This window comes from Penicillium concentricum (assembly GCF_028827145.1).
Source record: "Penicillium concentricum strain IBT 3081 chromosome Unknown utg000001l_segment0_segment0, whole genome shotgun sequence".
Taxonomy (NCBI): Eukaryota; Fungi; Ascomycota; class Eurotiomycetes; order Eurotiales; family Aspergillaceae; genus Penicillium; species Penicillium concentricum.
The window spans coordinates 6,152,251-6,169,472 of NW_026622754.1; the positions used below are offsets into that span (position 1 = coordinate 6,152,251).

Here is a 17,222-nt window from a genome sequence, read left to right on the forward strand (position 1 = left end):
GGTGTGCGGACTTGACCTATAGATCTAATATCTACCAGCTTGATTGTATACATGCAAGTGAGTCAGTTCTATGTGAGTCAGTTCTATGTACATTTGTTAATGTTAATACTTTATAAGTTGAATAAAATGCATTAGACGTGCTTATGTGGCTTGGCGCTGGCAGCTATCTAGAATAAACACCCATAAACATACAACCGGCGTCATATGCATGCTCATCTTCATATCAATATAGAGTGTCCAGCGTCCTCTGACAATCACGCAGCAGGCCAGCTCGAGCTCTTCAGTGCCCATTGGACACCCTTGTGCACATCATCAGCAATTGTCTGAGGAACCCAAGCAGGCTCCCCGCCACTGTATACACCAGTGCGGACAAGAATCGACTGCCAGCTACTGCCAATATCACTGCGATAGGAGTTGGCTCCTCGAATATCCGATTCGGGATTATCACCAACCATGTATACTCTCTCCAGAGGCGTGAGATTAGCAGAGCTCCCGAAGGTTCTCAGTCGGTTCCGAAGCAATTGACGCTCTGCAAACTCGTAGGTGAGTTGATAAGGTTTACCGATCACGGTCTTCTTCAACTCAATACCCTTGCTGGGACCACCTGTGGTCGCAGCCCAAACGCCCTCGAGCGCTTCTCGGAATCCACCCTGACCAAGACGGGGCAACGGGTAGGCGGCGGCCCACCACAGATCTGGATTAGAGAAGTACAGGTGAGGTTGGCCATCCTGTTGGTATCCATGGTTTGGAAGATCAATTCGGCCGTTCTTTTCAGACAAAGTGCCCATACGGCCTTGTGACGAGAGGAGAATGTCTATAATAACCTGAGTGTCCAAAGCCCAATCACGAGGGTCATTGAACACAAAGACGGCGTCGATCTTCAGACTCTTTGATGGATCATTGAAGTCAATGGGGCTCGGAAGCGGTCGGGCAAACTTTTTATAATAGTCGCTGAAGTTCTTGGAGAACGGCGAGACAGCGGGGTTGGCCATGAGAATATCCGCCGGGGTGACAACATTCTTAAAACCGTACCTATTATCATTGCTTAGCATATGCCATTTAGCGGCAGGAAGGGGTCTTTCACATACTGTTCTGCCACGCGCCGACAGTTATCCCCATCGCCTCCGGCCACTAACACACACTTGTGTTCCAGAGCGCTCGCCTCATCCGATCCCTTGACCAACCCAGCAAAGGGCGAGTGACTCTGCACAATGTCCGTAGCATCCAGGGAGACTCCTAGTTTCTCGCTAATCTCTGCGACGCGCTCTGTCTCGTGTTTACCGCCGCCATTTGTGAGCAGAATAAACGGTATGCCTTGCTCCTTCAGGAGAGCTAACGAGTCGGCGGCACCGGGGATAGGTTTCGACGCGCGGAGGAGGACGCCATCGATGCTATATCATGTGAGAAGAAGATCGAGTGGATTGCGTGCGCTGGTCAAGACTCACTCAAATGCAAATGCGAAGTTGGGGACCGGTCGAGAACTAGTAGAACTAGCTGTTTGGATAGCTCGGTGGGTGATAGTTTTCCGACATGAGATAGATTGGCGCTGCAATAGGCCAAATGACCGGTAAAGGGTTTGCGATCTCATGGTGGAATGTGTACAAAAAGGAAATGTACGTCATTGCCAGGTTCCCGTGTCGGCCAGATCTTCTCTCCGAACTTTCCCCACTCTCCCTTCACTACAACTTTCAAACTTCTAAACTTCCCTTTTGAAGCTGGAAAAAAAGGTACGAGTTTGAATCAAATGAACCATGGCTTAACCAGAATTTTCACTATCAGTTCTTCATCATCATCTTACAAACATGTACCTTCTCTAGTTCAACTACTCTCGCTTCATTAGATCTGTTGTATGGGCTGTGATATTGTACATTTCTCAGAAAATAGCTGATGTAAAGAGATTTGTATGCAAGTCCGATAAGAATGCATGGGCGATTAGCAGACTGGCTCCCTATCCATGACAACGACACCCATGTCCAAAAGAGAATCGAGTTCCTCCTCAGAACACTTATCGATGTTTTTCCACACCCGCTTGTCAATTTTTGCATGTAATGCTTCGGGTATTATCCTAAGACAACCAGGACTGAGACCGATATAGCACACCCGAGAAAGATGCGTGTTCAAGGCCTCACAAAATTCTTTGGCGTCAAACTCCGCAGGAAACTGCTCGTCATATGGTTCCGTGAGCTCTAGCTCACGAATTGAGATAGGAGAATCAAACATAGGCAGAATGAGTAAATCGTAAAGCAGATCAACGGGTATCCGAAGAGACTTCAAAGCAATGAGTGTCGATAAGATCTCAGATGGTCCCTCCTCAAACATCTCACGGTTGGAACGGTGAATGGTCAATCGCTGAAGCGTGGTGCAGAGCTGCTCGTTGATGAGGATCTCCTCTAAGGCGGAAGTGTCCAGATTCTCGCAACCACAAAATGTCAGCCCTACCAACTTTGAGGGCCACCTGAAATAAGACATTGTCTCGATATCAAATCTCCCGGCAACCTGGAGGAAACTCAGATTGGGTGGCCAATCTTCAGGGGATCCATCATCTGTGATAAACATTGAAGATGAAAGTTTAATCGTGATCAGTCTGTCGAGACCGCTGATGGCTTTCTTGAGAGCAGAAAGCGGAATTGGCTCAGCCACAAAGTCAAGGCAGAGATAGGAAAGATTTTTGCACTTGGCCAAGGGGGCAAGGCTGTTGATCCTACAGAAAGGAGTTAGTTTAGGGTTAGATGGAATATTGTGTTGATAAATATGCACTTACGCAAAAGAGACCCTTGGAGCAACAAATGTCTTCAGATTCTTTTTCACTCGACCTAGAAGCCGTGCCGTCAGGCTATTGGAGCTATGATGTACCAATCGCCCGAGGTTCAGGATATGAACGAACGAACCCAAGTCCGCCTTGCGCTCTCGCGAGCGAATTGAAGGGCACACAGTGTTGGTGAAAAGCGAGAAGCTGTTCCCTCGGTCAAGTTGAGGTCGGTAATAGAGGAATTCGATGCCAGCAGAGTACCACTGGCGCGAGACCGCGCAGAACCTTTGAAGTGTGACCTGAAAGAAGGGGCCATTGGGGTTACGCCAATCAGCAGAAATGAATCTGGCGATCTGTATTAACACCTCCGTAGGGAGGTGAACATATCGACGAGAAGTCATCACTTCGGATGAATCGATGATCTTTGACATTTCGCAAGTCAAAGAAACAAGAAATCTTCAAGTAGACATCGTAGAGCACGAGCGTGTGCGAAATATTATGTGGGAGGTTTCGTAACAATCAGGGATGAAGATGCGGTTGAAGAAGCAACAGAGAGACCAAACCGCTTCTAAGAGAGGCAAAGACACAGGTCATCTCAAGTGAAGCGGGATTGTTAGGCAATTTTCCTTCACTTGGTTGAGAAGGGGATCAGAAAGGACTGTGAGACCGGTGAAAAAAGGTCCAAGGAAAGTAGGTGGGTAAGTGATGAGAAAGACATGAAGGCGGGATGAGAGTAATTGAAGATGTAAAGATAGGCCGGCCGATGACGATCCTTATCTTTTCTTTTGCCGGCAGATGCGGACCCCCGCCTTTGATAAACAATTATTATTTACACCGCCTTGTGTTTGCTTGTGTACAATTCCAATGTTATATCTGGGATTATGAGAGCAGAATAAAACTGGAAATATAGTCCAAACTGTTGAATAAGTATTCCTTGTCCTATGGTCTTGTGTCACATTCAGAAAATAGGTCGTCAAGTCCATATTGTTGCAAACACCATTGAGCTGCTATCTACAGATGGCTCAAGCTCCTTCAATCTTACAGGGCTAGGTACCACCTTTACTTCACTATGCCCGACAAGAGAATAGCCACCATGTCACCCCGCCCCTTGAAACGTGCTCGGGTATCTTATGACGAAGATGATGATGAAGCATCTTCGGCGGCGTCTTATGAGCGTCCCCGTCAGCATCCCCTCTATGGGCAGAAGAGCGCGTTTCCGGGTTTGGATGATGGAGGCGATGGACTGCTGTACGATGATCCAGAGGATGGATTAGAATATCTACGCATGGTTCGGTATGTTTACCCTTTGATCTAAAGAGCCTTTTTGGTCTCCTAAGCGATGCCGAGACTTTCCCAGTTCTGCGCAAGTCCAAGTTTGGAATTAATTTTTGCTCGATAGATCCGAAGCAAACTCACTACCTGTGCTATTTTCTGCGCCTACCCAGACAACAGACCCGTCAAATCTAGCATCGAACGCGCAACGTGATCTAAAACCACTTGATCCAAACAATCCTCCTTTGCCAGCAGGCTTTTACGAGGACGAAGCCTATATTGCTCCTGTGGGGGATCTGTACGAAGACAACGCCGCACATTCCCCTTCAAAACTCGATGAACTCTACCCCGATGCGCAAAGATCATACAACAATCTTCTCCGACATCGATTCCTCCTCTTGCGATCGACCCTACGATGCAGTCCACCCGCAGGTGCTATCAATACCCTCGACAATGACCACCCTATCAGCCTCCCCCGAAAGGCCGGGTCTGCGCACAAAACATGGCGCCGGCTTTTGGTTACAGTCGAACCACTCATGGTGCAACTGGCAAGCATGGACATGGACAGCGTGCTAGAAGTGCTGGAAATACTAGCGCGGATGATGTCTGATGTTGTGCGCGGTGACGACACCCAGCGCGTACGGCGCATTGGAGCCTGGGCTTGGGGCTTGTTGGGGAAGTGCCGTGAGGTTGGACAACTTTCTACTCGAGAGGTGGGAGTTATTCGAAATCTAGGCAAACGAGCTGCGACGATTTTGCGCAAGGTGCAAGAGCTAGAGAACGACGAGTATGAGGAGGAGGTTGATTCTTCTGTGGCAGACCTACCAAAAGATGAAATCCAGCAGGGTACTCTCGTTGAAGATGAGAAAGATGCCAAGGGAAAAGCTCAGCAGGGATATACAGTCCAGGACGAGGAAGCGACCAAGCAGGAAACTCAGCCGGAGGTTACAGTTCAGAATGAGGAGGAAAGCAACCAAGAATTGCCGAAGAGTGCGGAAGCAGAAGACATTAGCATGCCTGATGCATCGCTAGCACAATTCGAGTTGGAGGCGGCCAAGACCCGCTTGCAAGCTCGGCTGCAGAACAATTTCGACTCTGTTGAGACATCTGCTAGCAGTGAAGAAGAAGAAGATGACTGGTCGATTCAGACCCATGCCCTGCTCGACATGATCATGACAGTGGTTGGTGAGTTCTTTGGTCAGCGGGATCTGTTGGCTGAACGTGAGATCTGGGATTAAATGTATTTGATTTGCACGTATGATATACCCATTGTTAGTTAATATTAATTCCGTGTTACAACGTGCCGATGTCTTGTGCTCTATATATGTAGTGCTGATCATCCCGAGGTCATATCGGGTGCTTGGTCTAAGCTTCCAAGGTTTTGCGTCATGCCCCAACCTCAGACTCCTTATCTCTTTGTTTTCCTCAACTTGTGAGAAGAATGATACTTTCATTCCAATCCTAATCAAAATGGCGCCAACTGTTGAAATAGCGATCCCGAATACCACCCTCTCAAACACCTCCCCGCCATACACCGTCTACCATATCACCCTCCGCCTCCCGCTCCGCTCCTTCACGGTCCCCAAACGCTACTCGGACTTCGCAACCTTCCACAGCACCCTCATCTCCCAAACGAATGCCCCTCCACCAGCTCCCTTACCTTCAAAAACTTGGTTTTCGAAAACGGTCTCGAACGAACGATTGCGCGAAGACCGCCGTCGCGGCCTAGAGGAGTACCTTCGCGCGATCAATGAGTCTGAAGATGGGCGCTGGCGCACCTCGCCCGCATGGCGTGCATTCCTCAATCTGCCCACCGCAGTCGCATCAACGGGCAACGGATCAACAAACACCTCCACCCGACTCCACGCCGCCATCACAGACCCAGCCGCTACAAACGCACCCATCACAGACCCGACGCTATGGCTTGACTACTACCGCGACATGAAGAACCACCTCCATGATGCACGACTACAATTATCTCGCAGAGACCAGGAGACAACCCCACAGAAGCAACACGAGAGCTCTGCACAGGCGAAGGGCAGTCTTGTCCGTGCGGGGACAATGATCACCACTCTGGACGAAGGACTGAAGAATCTAGGGCGCGATAAGAGCTCTGCATTGTCCAGTCTCGGTGGAGGCGAGATCCGCCGACGAAAAGACCTGCTCATTAATGCGCGCAAGGAAAAAGACGGTCTAGAGGATCTCTTGCATGCGATGGCAACTAAGAGCCGGCTTGACCATACTGTCGCATCTATCCAAGATAAAGAAGCTTTGATGAATGCTGGGAATGGCGCTGGGGATGCGGCTAGTGGGCGTAGGACGCCGGCGCGAGCGGGTAGGGTCCTTGGTAAAGAGACGGAACGGACTCGAGAGCTTGATAACGATGGGGTGTTGCAGTTGCAGAGGCAGATGATGAAGAGTCAGGACGATAATGTGGATGAGTTGAGGAAGATCATTATTCGACAGAAGGAACTTGGCACGCAGATTAATGAGGAGCTCGAGGTGCAGAATGATCTGCTGAGGTTGGCGGATGAGGAGGCTGATATGTTCGTTCACATCCTTTTTTCACTTTTTCCACTTGTTTTGATTTATCTTACTAACGAGGTGTCTAGATTGAAATCCAAGATGGATATTGGAAGGAAGAGAATCGGGAAGATATCTTGATTTTGACTGTGCATGTTTTCCAATTTGCGTAGAGAATTTCTTTTATCTATACGTTTGAGCGGGTCGTTTCAGCATCGTTCAAGCCAATTTATCTGCAAATAGCATCTTGGTCTTGTATACCATTCTTCTTACTTGCGCGGATATCGTTTTGCCCAGTAATAATCTTCTAGAATGGGTAGCAGGCGCAGGTTCCCATTCTCAGTCGCTTCAATCCGAGCTCTGTCAAGTCTATCCTCCAACTCCTCCAAGGGAACTCCTTTCCGATCGATCGCGTCAAGCATGAGGTTGAGCACTGCTTTATCGCCCAGTCTCATACATGCTAGGAATGGGTCATCGTGTCCATCTTGGCCTATTAAATTCTTGGGTTGCCGCACAAACTTAACCATTCTCCTGGGAGGACCGTCATCATCCTCGGTCCCGGTATTGGGACTTGGGATTGACCGTCTACTCCTGAATGGTGAGTCGGAATGAGCGTGGGCATCACTTGTCTCCGTCACGAGTGCAACCCAGTGGTCATGCTCCGCGAAAGGATCTGCACCTCTCTCCAACAAGAGTCGTACCTCTGCTTGATCGCAAACCCACTCCTTTTTGGCATTGACGTGCATGACAATCCGGTACAAGGGAGTCATGCCAGGATAACACCGTTCCTCGATATCAGCACCATGAGCTAGGAGCAGATCAAGGATGGCTGTGGCATTACTGCTACCATCAGTGTGAGGAGAATATGTTGCAGCCACTGGCAAAGATAACTGAGTGTAGAGTGAGGGCAATTTGGGATCGACCCCTCGTTCGAGCAGTCGCTTCACCACCCCGGCCATCCCAAATTGGACAGCGTGCACTAATCCTTCTTGTGCCTCGTTGCTCTCAGGGTCAATTTTCAATAGTCCCCGATCCAAGACCAGCACCGCCATTTCTTCACCTCCCAAGAATGCCTCTTCTATCAGTTTCTTGGGACTCGTTGGGAAATTAGGACCCTGGTGGTTCCTGGGCCTCTGTTGCTGCTTGGGTAATGGAGGCATTTCCAGTGCAATGCCCCTCTCCACCAATATTTGTACAACATCCACTGCACCAAAGTACAATGCCCTGGTAATAGCATTTTCGCCCGAGGATGGATTAAATCTGCCATCAGCATATAATGCAGTTTTCGTCGGATCGGCTCCTCGATCAAGCAACATGCGAAACATCTCGGCGGATACCATCGCAGCCTCGGCCAAAGCCGTTTCTCCACGGCTGCTTATGCAGTTTATGTCAGCCCCGTGGTCGAGTAAAAGCTCTGCAATTTGTACATTGCCCAATTGGATTGCCAAGGAAAGTGCGCCTTCATCCATGATTTCTCCTGGGTACTCCTGTGTATTGGCACCATGCTCGACAAGGACCGTTATTTCTCCCTGGTACTCTTGTATATTGGCGCCATGCTCAACAAGAAGTTTGGTAATTCCAATGTGGCCGTTGTCAATGGCTTGAAGTATCGGCCTCTCGTACCGTGTTTCACAGCGACGATAGACACCATCTGCAGAAAAGCCATGCTCCAGAACACGCTTCACAATATCCTCCCACCCATAGCCAATGGCTATATAAAGAATCTCAGCTCGTGCTTCGTCATCTTTGTCATTTATCATATCCTCAAAGTCGGCGAAGGTTCGAAAAAACTCAGCGAAAGCAGCCTTTTTCTGCCTATCAACTGATCCCCAACTTGTATTTCCGATTATCGACGATAACAAGAAGCATTGTTTTGCTGGATCTTTGGGGTATATATCCACTCCACGCGCCAACAGAAGATCAAGGATTGGCAGTTGACCGTGTATAGCTACATGGTAGAGTGTACTCAGCCAACCTTGAGCCATATCAGGATCGGGATCCGCTCCATGATTCAAGAGCAATTCCAGGATCTTCACGTGGCCATGGCCAGCCGCACCCGAGAGGGCCATTGAACCACAAAATCTTTTGTTGGGATCTGCTCCCCGTTCCAGGAGCAATTTGACCATTTCCAGGTCCCCATTTTTAGCAGCAGACATGATAGGTGGTTCCTCTTGAGGCGAGGGTTCGGCCCCTCCATCCAGCAAATATTCAACCAATTTTGTATTACCCTGAAGGACTGCCGCATGGAGTGGTTGTTTATGCCAGTATACGCTTTGTTTGTCGTTCAATGCGTAGCCAGCCTCGATGAGAACTTTCACAACGGCTAGGTGACCGTTTTCTACTGCCGCAAATACAAGATCGAAACATGTTTCACCGCAGCAGTCGTGGTCATGTTCGAAAGTGACATTATGGGCAATCAAGAGCTTGACAATAGCCACGTTGCCACGCACTGCTGCCAGATATAATGGATGTAGGACTTTTGAGACGGCCTCGGATCTCTGATCTTCGCATTGCCTGCAGCTCTGATTTTGTATGAATATACCAGGGCCTTTGTTTTGTTCCAGTATCAGGCGCACGATAGTCTCATTGCTGTTGTCGACTGCCGCGACCAGCGATCGTCTGAAGTTGTAATGACAGGAATGTGTGAGGGCTCCAGCATCAAATGCTCGGCGGATAGTCAATTCGGAGCTATGCTTTGCTGCCCATACAAGGGGGAACCCATGTAATGAGCGATTGCTGTTTTGATAGAGGATTGGGTTCAATAGCAGATGTAGTCGCGAACATGTTTGCGCCAAAGAATTTAGATAACGCGCTTCCTTGAGGAAGTTGATGATTATGTGGATCAACTCGGCTGGGAGATGTATGAGAGACATTGAGGGCATAGGGGATCGAGAGGCAGAAGAATTGAGTTCGAAAATAAAAAAAAAGGCAAAGTGATGTGTCTAAATGATTAAAGGTGGGGGGTAAAGAGTCACTTGGCGGCCCCCTCTATGCAAGTAATCGTTTGATTTCCCCGGATATCTACTTATCATTTCATTATATGTGAGATATGTATTTAAATAGAAGACCACACCTTGCTTGATGTAACTATAGAACACTGTGCTACGCAAATTTTGGGAACTATGGCGTTATGTAAATCTAGGTACATATATAAAATAAGGGTAGATGCCGGGGGTCAGAGCGGGATATCTGACATTCTATGCTGACCTGCATATCCGGCCCCGGTGAGTTCAGCTTATGCAGCCCTAATGCACTGGCCCAGGCACAAGGCATACAAGGCACACCGCAAAACTCAGTTTCTCGAGACACGTATCTTCAAAAGATATATGTTATGGAAATATCAGGCCATATCGTTGATGATTTTTACTGTTATGTTATCTAATCCAAAATTGAGATTATTTATATCTGAGGCTCCACGGATGTAGACACATCAACAGATCGGGTCACTCCTATGCCACCAAATGTCATCCTCGGCGGGCCTCCTTGCTCACTATTACCGTGAATGATTGTCTCAATCTTCGGGTTTCCCTGTGCATTGTACATGAGCACATCTTCATCTGACCCTGTCCCCCTAGCACTCATTTGGTTTTTGCTTCCGTTCATTGTGCCCTGGTTTCGCATGGTGCTCATTTTGTAGTCGGACTCGAGGGTTGCTTTGTTACTGGAATATTCGTGGTAGATGCGGATGATGAGAGCCGAGAGGGAAGGGAGACAGGTGCAGATAATACCGATGGAGACTTCCGCGTTACTAGAAATAATTTCTCATTTAGAATGTTTAGTCAAAAAGATAGGCTGAGAGGAACATACCCTAGCATATTAATTCTCATAAACGCACGAGAAAGATCCTTCGACTGTCCGGTAATGACAATAAGTGCCAACCGGATGATACTGGCCGCAACAGCCAGGCCACCCGCTCCCAAGATAGCCATAACCCGCATCTTTTTCTTCGTAGACATTTGCAGAGTCAAAGTCAATGGCAATGGCAAGATGAGAACGATCATATCACTGACCACACTGACGACAGCATCAGCCAAGATGATCGATGTCTGGTCTAAACAAGTGCCGTCAATCCTCTGATCCCAGAATTTGGCGATGGGGTTGCAGATTCGGATTTTGACAATGACAGCCGGGATGTAGTAGGCCAACATGATTCCCATAAATATCCGAATAAACATGACACATTTTCGGAAGGGACTGAATACACGAGTCATGATCCAGAGGAGACACACTTTTGTGAGATAGGCGGTTGGTCCATACATGACCATTGTTACATAGATAGTCTAGAGGGTCAGAAACCGGGTAATCGAGCGTTCGAATGCTTTGCATACCTTCTGGAAAGGAATCTTGTTCTCATCGGGGACGTCCCACCAGTGTAAACCTCCTCCATAATGACCCACTATCTTTGCGTTAGATACAGCTCGTCGCATGTGGTACTAGAGACATACTGAGGAGGGCAATGATTGAGTAACAAACGCCGAGAAACTGTTCGAGGTATTTGTTAACCTATGTTCCCCCCTCTTCCCACGTGTTAGTCCTACCCAGGCAACTGTACATGTCCCTATAGAGGCTGTCAGTATTTCTCCGTTTGGTGCGCTTCCATCCAAAAATTTCACTCACAATCCTCCTTCCCAAATCCGTTGAGAATGAACAGTCGAGTATAAACACGAAGACCAAAGAAGGCTGTCATGCCAATGATACATAATGACTGGCAGGCGTAGTTCCATTGCTGCACACTCCGATCAATGGATGCATCCCCAGAGCTCCGTTCAAACAACAACATGGAACGCATCACGGATTATCATAAGTCTAGAATTAGTAACGGGGGACAGCTGTTTCAAGACAACCCCGTCTTTTAATAATGTAATGCCCTCGGGATCTAGACAGGGAATCAGCTCGAAAACTGGGTCTAATTTTAAACCGACCTGCTTTCACGAACTCCATATTTGAAATCGGGCTATGATCACCCACGATCGGCTCCCCTGAGATGGAGAAAACACTAATGCTGTCAACGAGAACTCTATTAGAGATGCCAAGCGTACCAACACCACTAGGTGCTCAGGGTTGATGCGCCACAGCAAACGCCAAATTTTCAGAAATTGGTCATCATTTGTATGTCCTGCCCATACAATGGATACTTAGGGGCATTATAAGGGTAATATGGGGTTTCTTGTCCCTTGAGATAGGTAGGAGATATAAAAATATATATATAGTGTAAAGGAAGTCTGCTTCGTTTAATCAAGCCTTGGTAAAAAAGCGTGCTAAAAGCAAGAAAATATCGAGCATGCTTCTACATATAAGCTTTACGCGTAGTAGTTCTTAAAGCATTACCCTTCTTCCACGCTATTATCTAAAATTGACCCGAGCATTAGATCAATTACACTAGGCTTATATTATATATTATATATTAGTACTCTCTCCTTGATTATGCCGTAGCTAGTTCGAGTATGCCTGTAACTTACCGAGGTATCCTTTGTATGGGCAAGTCGTACAAAGGATACCTAATCTCCGAAAGTTGGGCGTTTGCTAGGGCGCACCAACACTGCGTAGTGGTGTTGGTACGCTTGGCACGGTTGCTTGCTCACAAACAGAACAGATACCCGGAATGATGCACGCACAAAGTTTCCGAGGTCGTGAAGAATGAAATGTTTGACAACGACTTGTTCCTTGGCATACAGTTCGTCAAACCTTTTTCTGTAGACTTCCAAGGTTGCTTTGACACTGTGTACCTAGGTAGCTATGACGCACGATGGAAAATTTAAATACAAAATACATCGTGGCGCGCATTCAAGCTTTCATGCTGGTATTTATATGACACATTGTACATACAGGATCTGTTGCTCCGTTTCTTGCAGACAAGCTACTGCGTGTTGTATATATCAAAATGCCGAGATCAATTCAATCAAATATATATCGAGATAGCTCAGCCCACCCGTGGACGTATATATGAGTCGAAGTCTGATGATATCGCTAAGGTTGTAATTACAATTTCTGGGCATGGAATTGAGTTAGTGGTCAAAGCTAGTATACGCGGGAAGTGGACCCAAACGGCCCCATCAACCATGGTTGCGCAGAGCAAAACATGATTTAGCTTTCGACCCACGACGGCATAGTTTGGAAGGTGCGACCGTCAAGTGGAACTTGCATAGTGGATCGTAGGGTCCGCAGATGGTGGAGAGTCTAAGTCCTGGCCCCGAAGGAAGAAGTCAAAAATACGAGACAAAATCCACTGCATAGTGTACTCTCTTTAACTATACTAGGTAATTTCATTGCATATCATCCATGGATTATGCACGGTATATGTTAAACGGCTATTGAAGCGAGATCTGTTGCCGTGCCGAGGTGTATTTCCCGCTGGTACGTTCGCCCCGAGCCTTCGACCCACAATCTATAACATAATGGAGCACGTACTCACAGTTGATCGTCCCCGATTCGCCCTTTGTTGCTTGCGGAATCGCCTCTTTTGCAAAATACAGTGGGGCTAGCATGTCATTTACACATTTGGAGCGGGACGGCACCACCCGAGTCAATTGCCGGTCAATAGGGCTTACATACTAGGGACTCTTGCCGACATGACTATTGATGCTTGATTAAATATGTGACAAACTACGGAGCACTCCGTGTACATGGACATTGTACTCCGCAGACAATATGGGCTTAGAAAATAGCCATCACATTCGGAGGCGAGGATACTCCACCGGGCATGTTCAAAGGCACAGATGCCACGAAAAAGCTCCACCGCTGGAGTTCTTGGCAGGTGCGTGCCAGCGCCTCAAGGTCGAATAGTTCCCCTGTTGTTTATTAGTCAATATAAGGGATTTGCGGAACTTGGAGAAAAACACCGTGGTAACTTACCAATCGGCATCCCCCATCCAGCAAGCACATATTCATGGAGGAATATGTCAGGGGATTGTGGTGGGTAGACCTGTGGGCCTGTCAGTTGATTTCCTTGATCGACTTGACAAATGATGAGAATCTGTCGTTTATTTTTCTTATCACTCACCTCCCAACTGATTGCATCACTGGCGATGGCGGAGAATCCGGTGTCCCACAGCCAGCGGAGGACTTCTGTGGTCGCTTCGACTCCAGCATGCTCTGGACTGGGATTATCCGCATAGGCCTGTTTTTGGGCGTCTGTCATGGACGTATCCCACTCCTTGGTCACTCCTACGCGGACGAAAAGGATATCACCCTTTTTGAATGTGATATTGTTCTCCTTGGCAATTTCGAGGATGTCCGTAAACCGCACTTGGTGGGTCGAGAACGTGGTGTATTTGATCCCCTTTTTCTCGGCCCATGTAGCGTAGTCGATCAAGACTCCACGTCCTATTACAATTGTGTGAGATGATACCAAGGGATTTTTGTGAAAGGGATGAGTACCTGCAATGCCCTCTCGGGCCCAATGCTGGAGACCGATTCGATCGTTTTGGCGATCATTGATTTCTTCGCTGGTCGTTCCACCATAGAACACACGTTCGGATTTACCAGGAACTGTCTGAGAAAAATGGCGGAGGCCGTCCCATTGGCTACTTTGCTCTGCCGAAAGTCAATATATCGTAAAAAAGCAACAAAAGCAGGGAAAGCAGAATTCCTCTCAACTCACGTGGGTTCATAGTATAGATATCATCGAACGCCACACCCCCCAGAAGAGGCACAATTTCATGATGACAGGGCTGACGGTTGAGATTAGGATAATCCAGTTTCGTCATCTCCCATCCCATCGTCACGCGTCGACCACATCTGATCTCGCTGGCGGAAGCCGCGGCGACGACTTCAGGGGTAAGAATAGCTAGTTTTCCCAAACCCTCTTCATAGCTACCGGGCTTTCCTAGCCAAACCTGTTTCGGATTTGGGAGTTGGTCAAACGGGGTGTCAAAGGGAGACTGGGCCATTGTTCCGCTGTTCCGCTGTTCTATTGTCGTTTCCGTTGGTCGGAGTTGTAAAAAGTATATGTACTTTGTAGGTCCCGAGGATGCCGCGGTCTCGTTCTCAATCGAACCTTGTAACTAGCATACTGAGTACGGCGTACACCGCAGGGACCTTTTGTCGACGTGTGGGGATGCAATTTGTGGACTCAATAGCGTCGGACCGGATCTGCACTCTACTGACTCCGCAATCACATCCTTAGGGAGTACAACAACCAACATAATATAGCATGTTAGAACGAACTTTCAGCAAACGAGCATTAGTTTATAACACGTCGAAAATATTTCCAGAGTGCCTGGACTCAAACAAAGAAGTCCCGGTGAGATCGGCATACTAGTGGTATTCCCACGAACTTTATGCAGCCACATCTCCACAGAGTTAGTACCCCTTGTTATGTATCAGCTACTCCGTACTCCGTCCAAAGATGCTAAAATTTTTCCCACATTCAAATGGTATCCTTTGTTATATACCCTGAATATCATTGAGAGTTGTAAGAATTACAACAGACCATTATGGGTAGGTTCGGGTCTCAGACCAGTACCTATAACAGGCTGGTTATCGTTTTTGTCGCTATTGGGTCAATGGTGAGTTCGCACATATCTTTACATGGCGGTGATTTTACTGAATTTACACAAATAGACATATGGTTATTGCTCTTCAATTATCTCCAGTACAATCGGCCAGCCGGGATGGTACGCCTACTTCGACCTGCCCGTTGAGGGTGAACCGGGATACGCAACCATCACTACCCCTGCGATCTCGACAGCCAATGGTGTATTTAGTGCTGGCGGTGCTGTCGGTACACTTTTTATAATGTGGTCGTGTGATTTCTTCGGCCGAAAGGCGAACATCCAGTTCGGTGCCTTCTTTTCGCTATTCGGAGGAGCACTTCAGGCCGGCTCTAATTCACTAGCGTATGTCGCTTCTCCTACCTTCTCCCAATTTGACTGGCACTAACAACTCTCAGCATGTTCCAGGCTGGCCGCTTTATTTGCGGTCTTGGAATCGGTATCCTTGTAACCGTCTGCCCTATGTATCTTTCCGAGATGTCGTGTGCTCTGCGCCGTGGATGGCTGGTCGGCCACCACGCCATTTTCCTAGTCTTTGGATATATGCTTTCAGGATGGGTAGGATATGCCTGCTACTATGCAACCGGCTCTCTTTCTGAGTTTGGCTGGAGATTTCCTCTCGCCTTGCAATGCTTGCCTGCGTTGGTGCTGCTTCTGGGATCTCCCTGGCTCCCGCGCTCTCCTCGCTGGTTGATATCAAAGGGTAAATTTGATGAGGCGCAGCACGTTCTTGAGCGGCTCCGCGAATCGCCAGACGACCCGAACAACTTGGCTGCCAAGGAGGAGTTCTTCCAGACAAAAGAGCAAATCCAACTCGAGGCTGAGAGATTGGCTACTTATGGCAGCGTGTGGAAGGCTGTATTCACAAGGAAGACATACCGAAAGCGAATGGCTATCGGTTTTCTTACCCAGTGGGGCGCTGAATTTGGCGGACCTTTGATCATTGTGAGTGATGGTAATGCCTGCTTGAAAAGTATATCCCACTGACAACAGCTAGAACAACTACGCCGTTCTTCTGTATACAAACTTGGGCATGGAGGGCGGTATGCCTCTGCTCTTGAGTGCTGTCTGGCTGACAACAGCTGGTGAGGATAAACACCCAGGATCTACTATGTACCCCGTTTGCTAACCTAGCTCAGGTGTGATCTACAATCCTCTAGGTGCCTGGCTCCATGATAAAGTCAATTCCCGGCGTGGCATGTACATGATTGGCTTTGTCGGCATTATCATATCTACATCCTGTCTGGCTGCAATGACAGCCCAGTATGCTGGTACAACCAACAAGATCGGAAATGGATTCGGTATCTTCTTCATGTACCTTTATCTGGCCTTCCAGGGGTGAGTCAGGTTTCAACATATCGAAATTGCGATACATCGAGCTGACATTCCTGCAGTACTTTCTGCGACACCACCATGTACCTCTATGTTTCGGAAATCTTCCCAACTGAAATCCGTCCAATTGGCATGGGCTTTTCTCTCTTCGGTCAATTTGCTTGTAAGTTGTTCGTTGCAATTTCGCCTTCGAATTCCAACTGACATACCTAGCCACCCTTATCCTCCTGCAAACTGCCCCCATGGGATTCGGCAACGTTGGCTGGAAATACTATCTTGTCATTATTTGCTGGTCTGCATTCTTCATTCCAGGTATGTTTTTTTCTTCCCGATCAAGATCCACCCGTCAACTAAAACCCTACTAACATAAATTGTAGTCATCTATTTCTTCTTCCCTGAAACTGCTGGTCTCACTCTAGAGGAAATCGCCCAGAACTTCGGCGAGGAGGTTGCTGTTAATCTCACCGGCGCCACGGACGAGGAAAAAGCTCGGCTCGACCACCAGCTAGCCACGGGTGAGAACGCTCAACCACCTATAAGTTTAGAGCTAGAGAAAGAGACCAAGCTATCTTCAACAGGCGAGGCTGAGCAGAACGTGCCGAAAACAGAATAAACACATTGAGTATGTTTAGCTCCTGGGCAGAGAGTGGTCTGCCGACAATGAATAAGTTTCGGCTTAAAGATTCTAAGGCTAGGGCTATGGCTGGCTCATGTCTTATATAGAAACAGGAAAAATTACCCTGCTCCATAAGTGGTTGTTGACCGGGGATTTGGATTGGTTAGATTTTAGATTTCGTTATTATTAATTTCAGCTTATAAATCATCAGGAAGAGCCTCACTTATCTCGAGATCAC

At 47.8% G+C, this 17,222-nt stretch overlaps 8 protein-coding genes across 8 annotated transcripts; 3 read left to right on the forward strand and 5 right to left on the reverse strand.

Moving 5' to 3' along the window:
- Positions 1–254: 254 nt before the first annotated feature.
- On the reverse strand, positions 255–1,588 carry N7517_002357 (putative HAD superfamily hydrolase; the record flags this gene model as incomplete). The annotated part of the gene is made up of 3 exons (XM_056720087.1): positions 255–1,032; positions 1,089–1,391; positions 1,446–1,588. The coding sequence occupies 3 exons, from the start codon at positions 1,586–1,588 to the stop codon at positions 255–257; spliced, it is 1,224 nt and encodes a 407-aa protein (XP_056584222.1).
- Positions 1,589–1,932: 344 nt separating this feature from the next.
- N7517_002358 (F-box domain protein) lies at positions 1,933–3,180 on the reverse strand (the record flags this gene model as incomplete). Its single annotated transcript, XM_056720088.1, has 2 exons — positions 1,933–2,701; positions 2,762–3,180. 2 exons carry the CDS (start codon positions 3,178–3,180, stop codon positions 1,933–1,935), a joined length of 1,188 nt encoding a protein of 395 aa, XP_056584223.1.
- Positions 3,181–3,818: 638 nt separating this feature from the next.
- N7517_002359 (SIP1 domain-containing protein) lies at positions 3,819–5,259 on the forward strand (the record flags this gene model as incomplete). The annotated part of the gene is made up of 2 exons (XM_056720089.1): positions 3,819–4,042; positions 4,149–5,259. 2 exons carry the CDS (start codon positions 3,819–3,821, stop codon positions 5,257–5,259), a joined length of 1,335 nt encoding a protein of 444 aa, XP_056584224.1.
- A 232-nt stretch (positions 5,260–5,491) lies between these two features.
- Positions 5,492–6,685, forward strand: N7517_002360 (Qc-SNARE protein; the record flags this gene model as incomplete). Its single annotated transcript, XM_056720090.1, has 2 exons — positions 5,492–6,567; positions 6,634–6,685. The coding sequence occupies 2 exons, from the start codon at positions 5,492–5,494 to the stop codon at positions 6,683–6,685; spliced, it is 1,128 nt and encodes a 375-aa protein (XP_056584225.1).
- Positions 6,686–6,813: 128 nt separating this feature from the next.
- N7517_002361 (uncharacterized protein) lies at positions 6,814–9,417 on the reverse strand (the record flags this gene model as incomplete). The annotated part of the gene is made up of 1 exon (XM_056720091.1): positions 6,814–9,417. The coding sequence occupies one exon, from the start codon at positions 9,415–9,417 to the stop codon at positions 6,814–6,816; it is 2,604 nt and encodes an 867-aa protein (XP_056584226.1).
- Positions 9,418–9,943: 526 nt separating this feature from the next.
- On the reverse strand, positions 9,944–11,333 carry N7517_002362 (putative integral membrane protein; the record flags this gene model as incomplete). The annotated part of the gene is made up of 6 exons (XM_056720092.1): positions 9,944–10,292; positions 10,352–10,824; positions 10,873–10,940; positions 10,990–11,026; positions 11,083–11,102; positions 11,162–11,333. 6 exons carry the CDS (start codon positions 11,331–11,333, stop codon positions 9,944–9,946), a joined length of 1,119 nt encoding a protein of 372 aa, XP_056584227.1.
- A 1,865-nt stretch (positions 11,334–13,198) lies between these two features.
- On the reverse strand, positions 13,199–14,433 carry N7517_002363 (uncharacterized protein; the record flags this gene model as incomplete). The annotated part of the gene is made up of 5 exons (XM_056720093.1): positions 13,199–13,332; positions 13,397–13,466; positions 13,545–13,867; positions 13,922–14,077; positions 14,145–14,433. The coding sequence occupies 5 exons, from the start codon at positions 14,431–14,433 to the stop codon at positions 13,199–13,201; spliced, it is 972 nt and encodes a 323-aa protein (XP_056584228.1).
- A 615-nt stretch (positions 14,434–15,048) lies between these two features.
- On the forward strand, positions 15,049–16,981 carry N7517_002364 (putative MFS sugar transporter; the record flags this gene model as incomplete). Its single annotated transcript, XM_056720094.1, has 8 exons — positions 15,049–15,051; positions 15,107–15,381; positions 15,435–15,981; positions 16,034–16,121; positions 16,176–16,374; positions 16,431–16,531; positions 16,582–16,680; positions 16,746–16,981. The coding sequence occupies 8 exons, from the start codon at positions 15,049–15,051 to the stop codon at positions 16,979–16,981; spliced, it is 1,548 nt and encodes a 515-aa protein (XP_056584229.1).
- Positions 16,982–17,222: the final 241 nt, after the last annotated feature.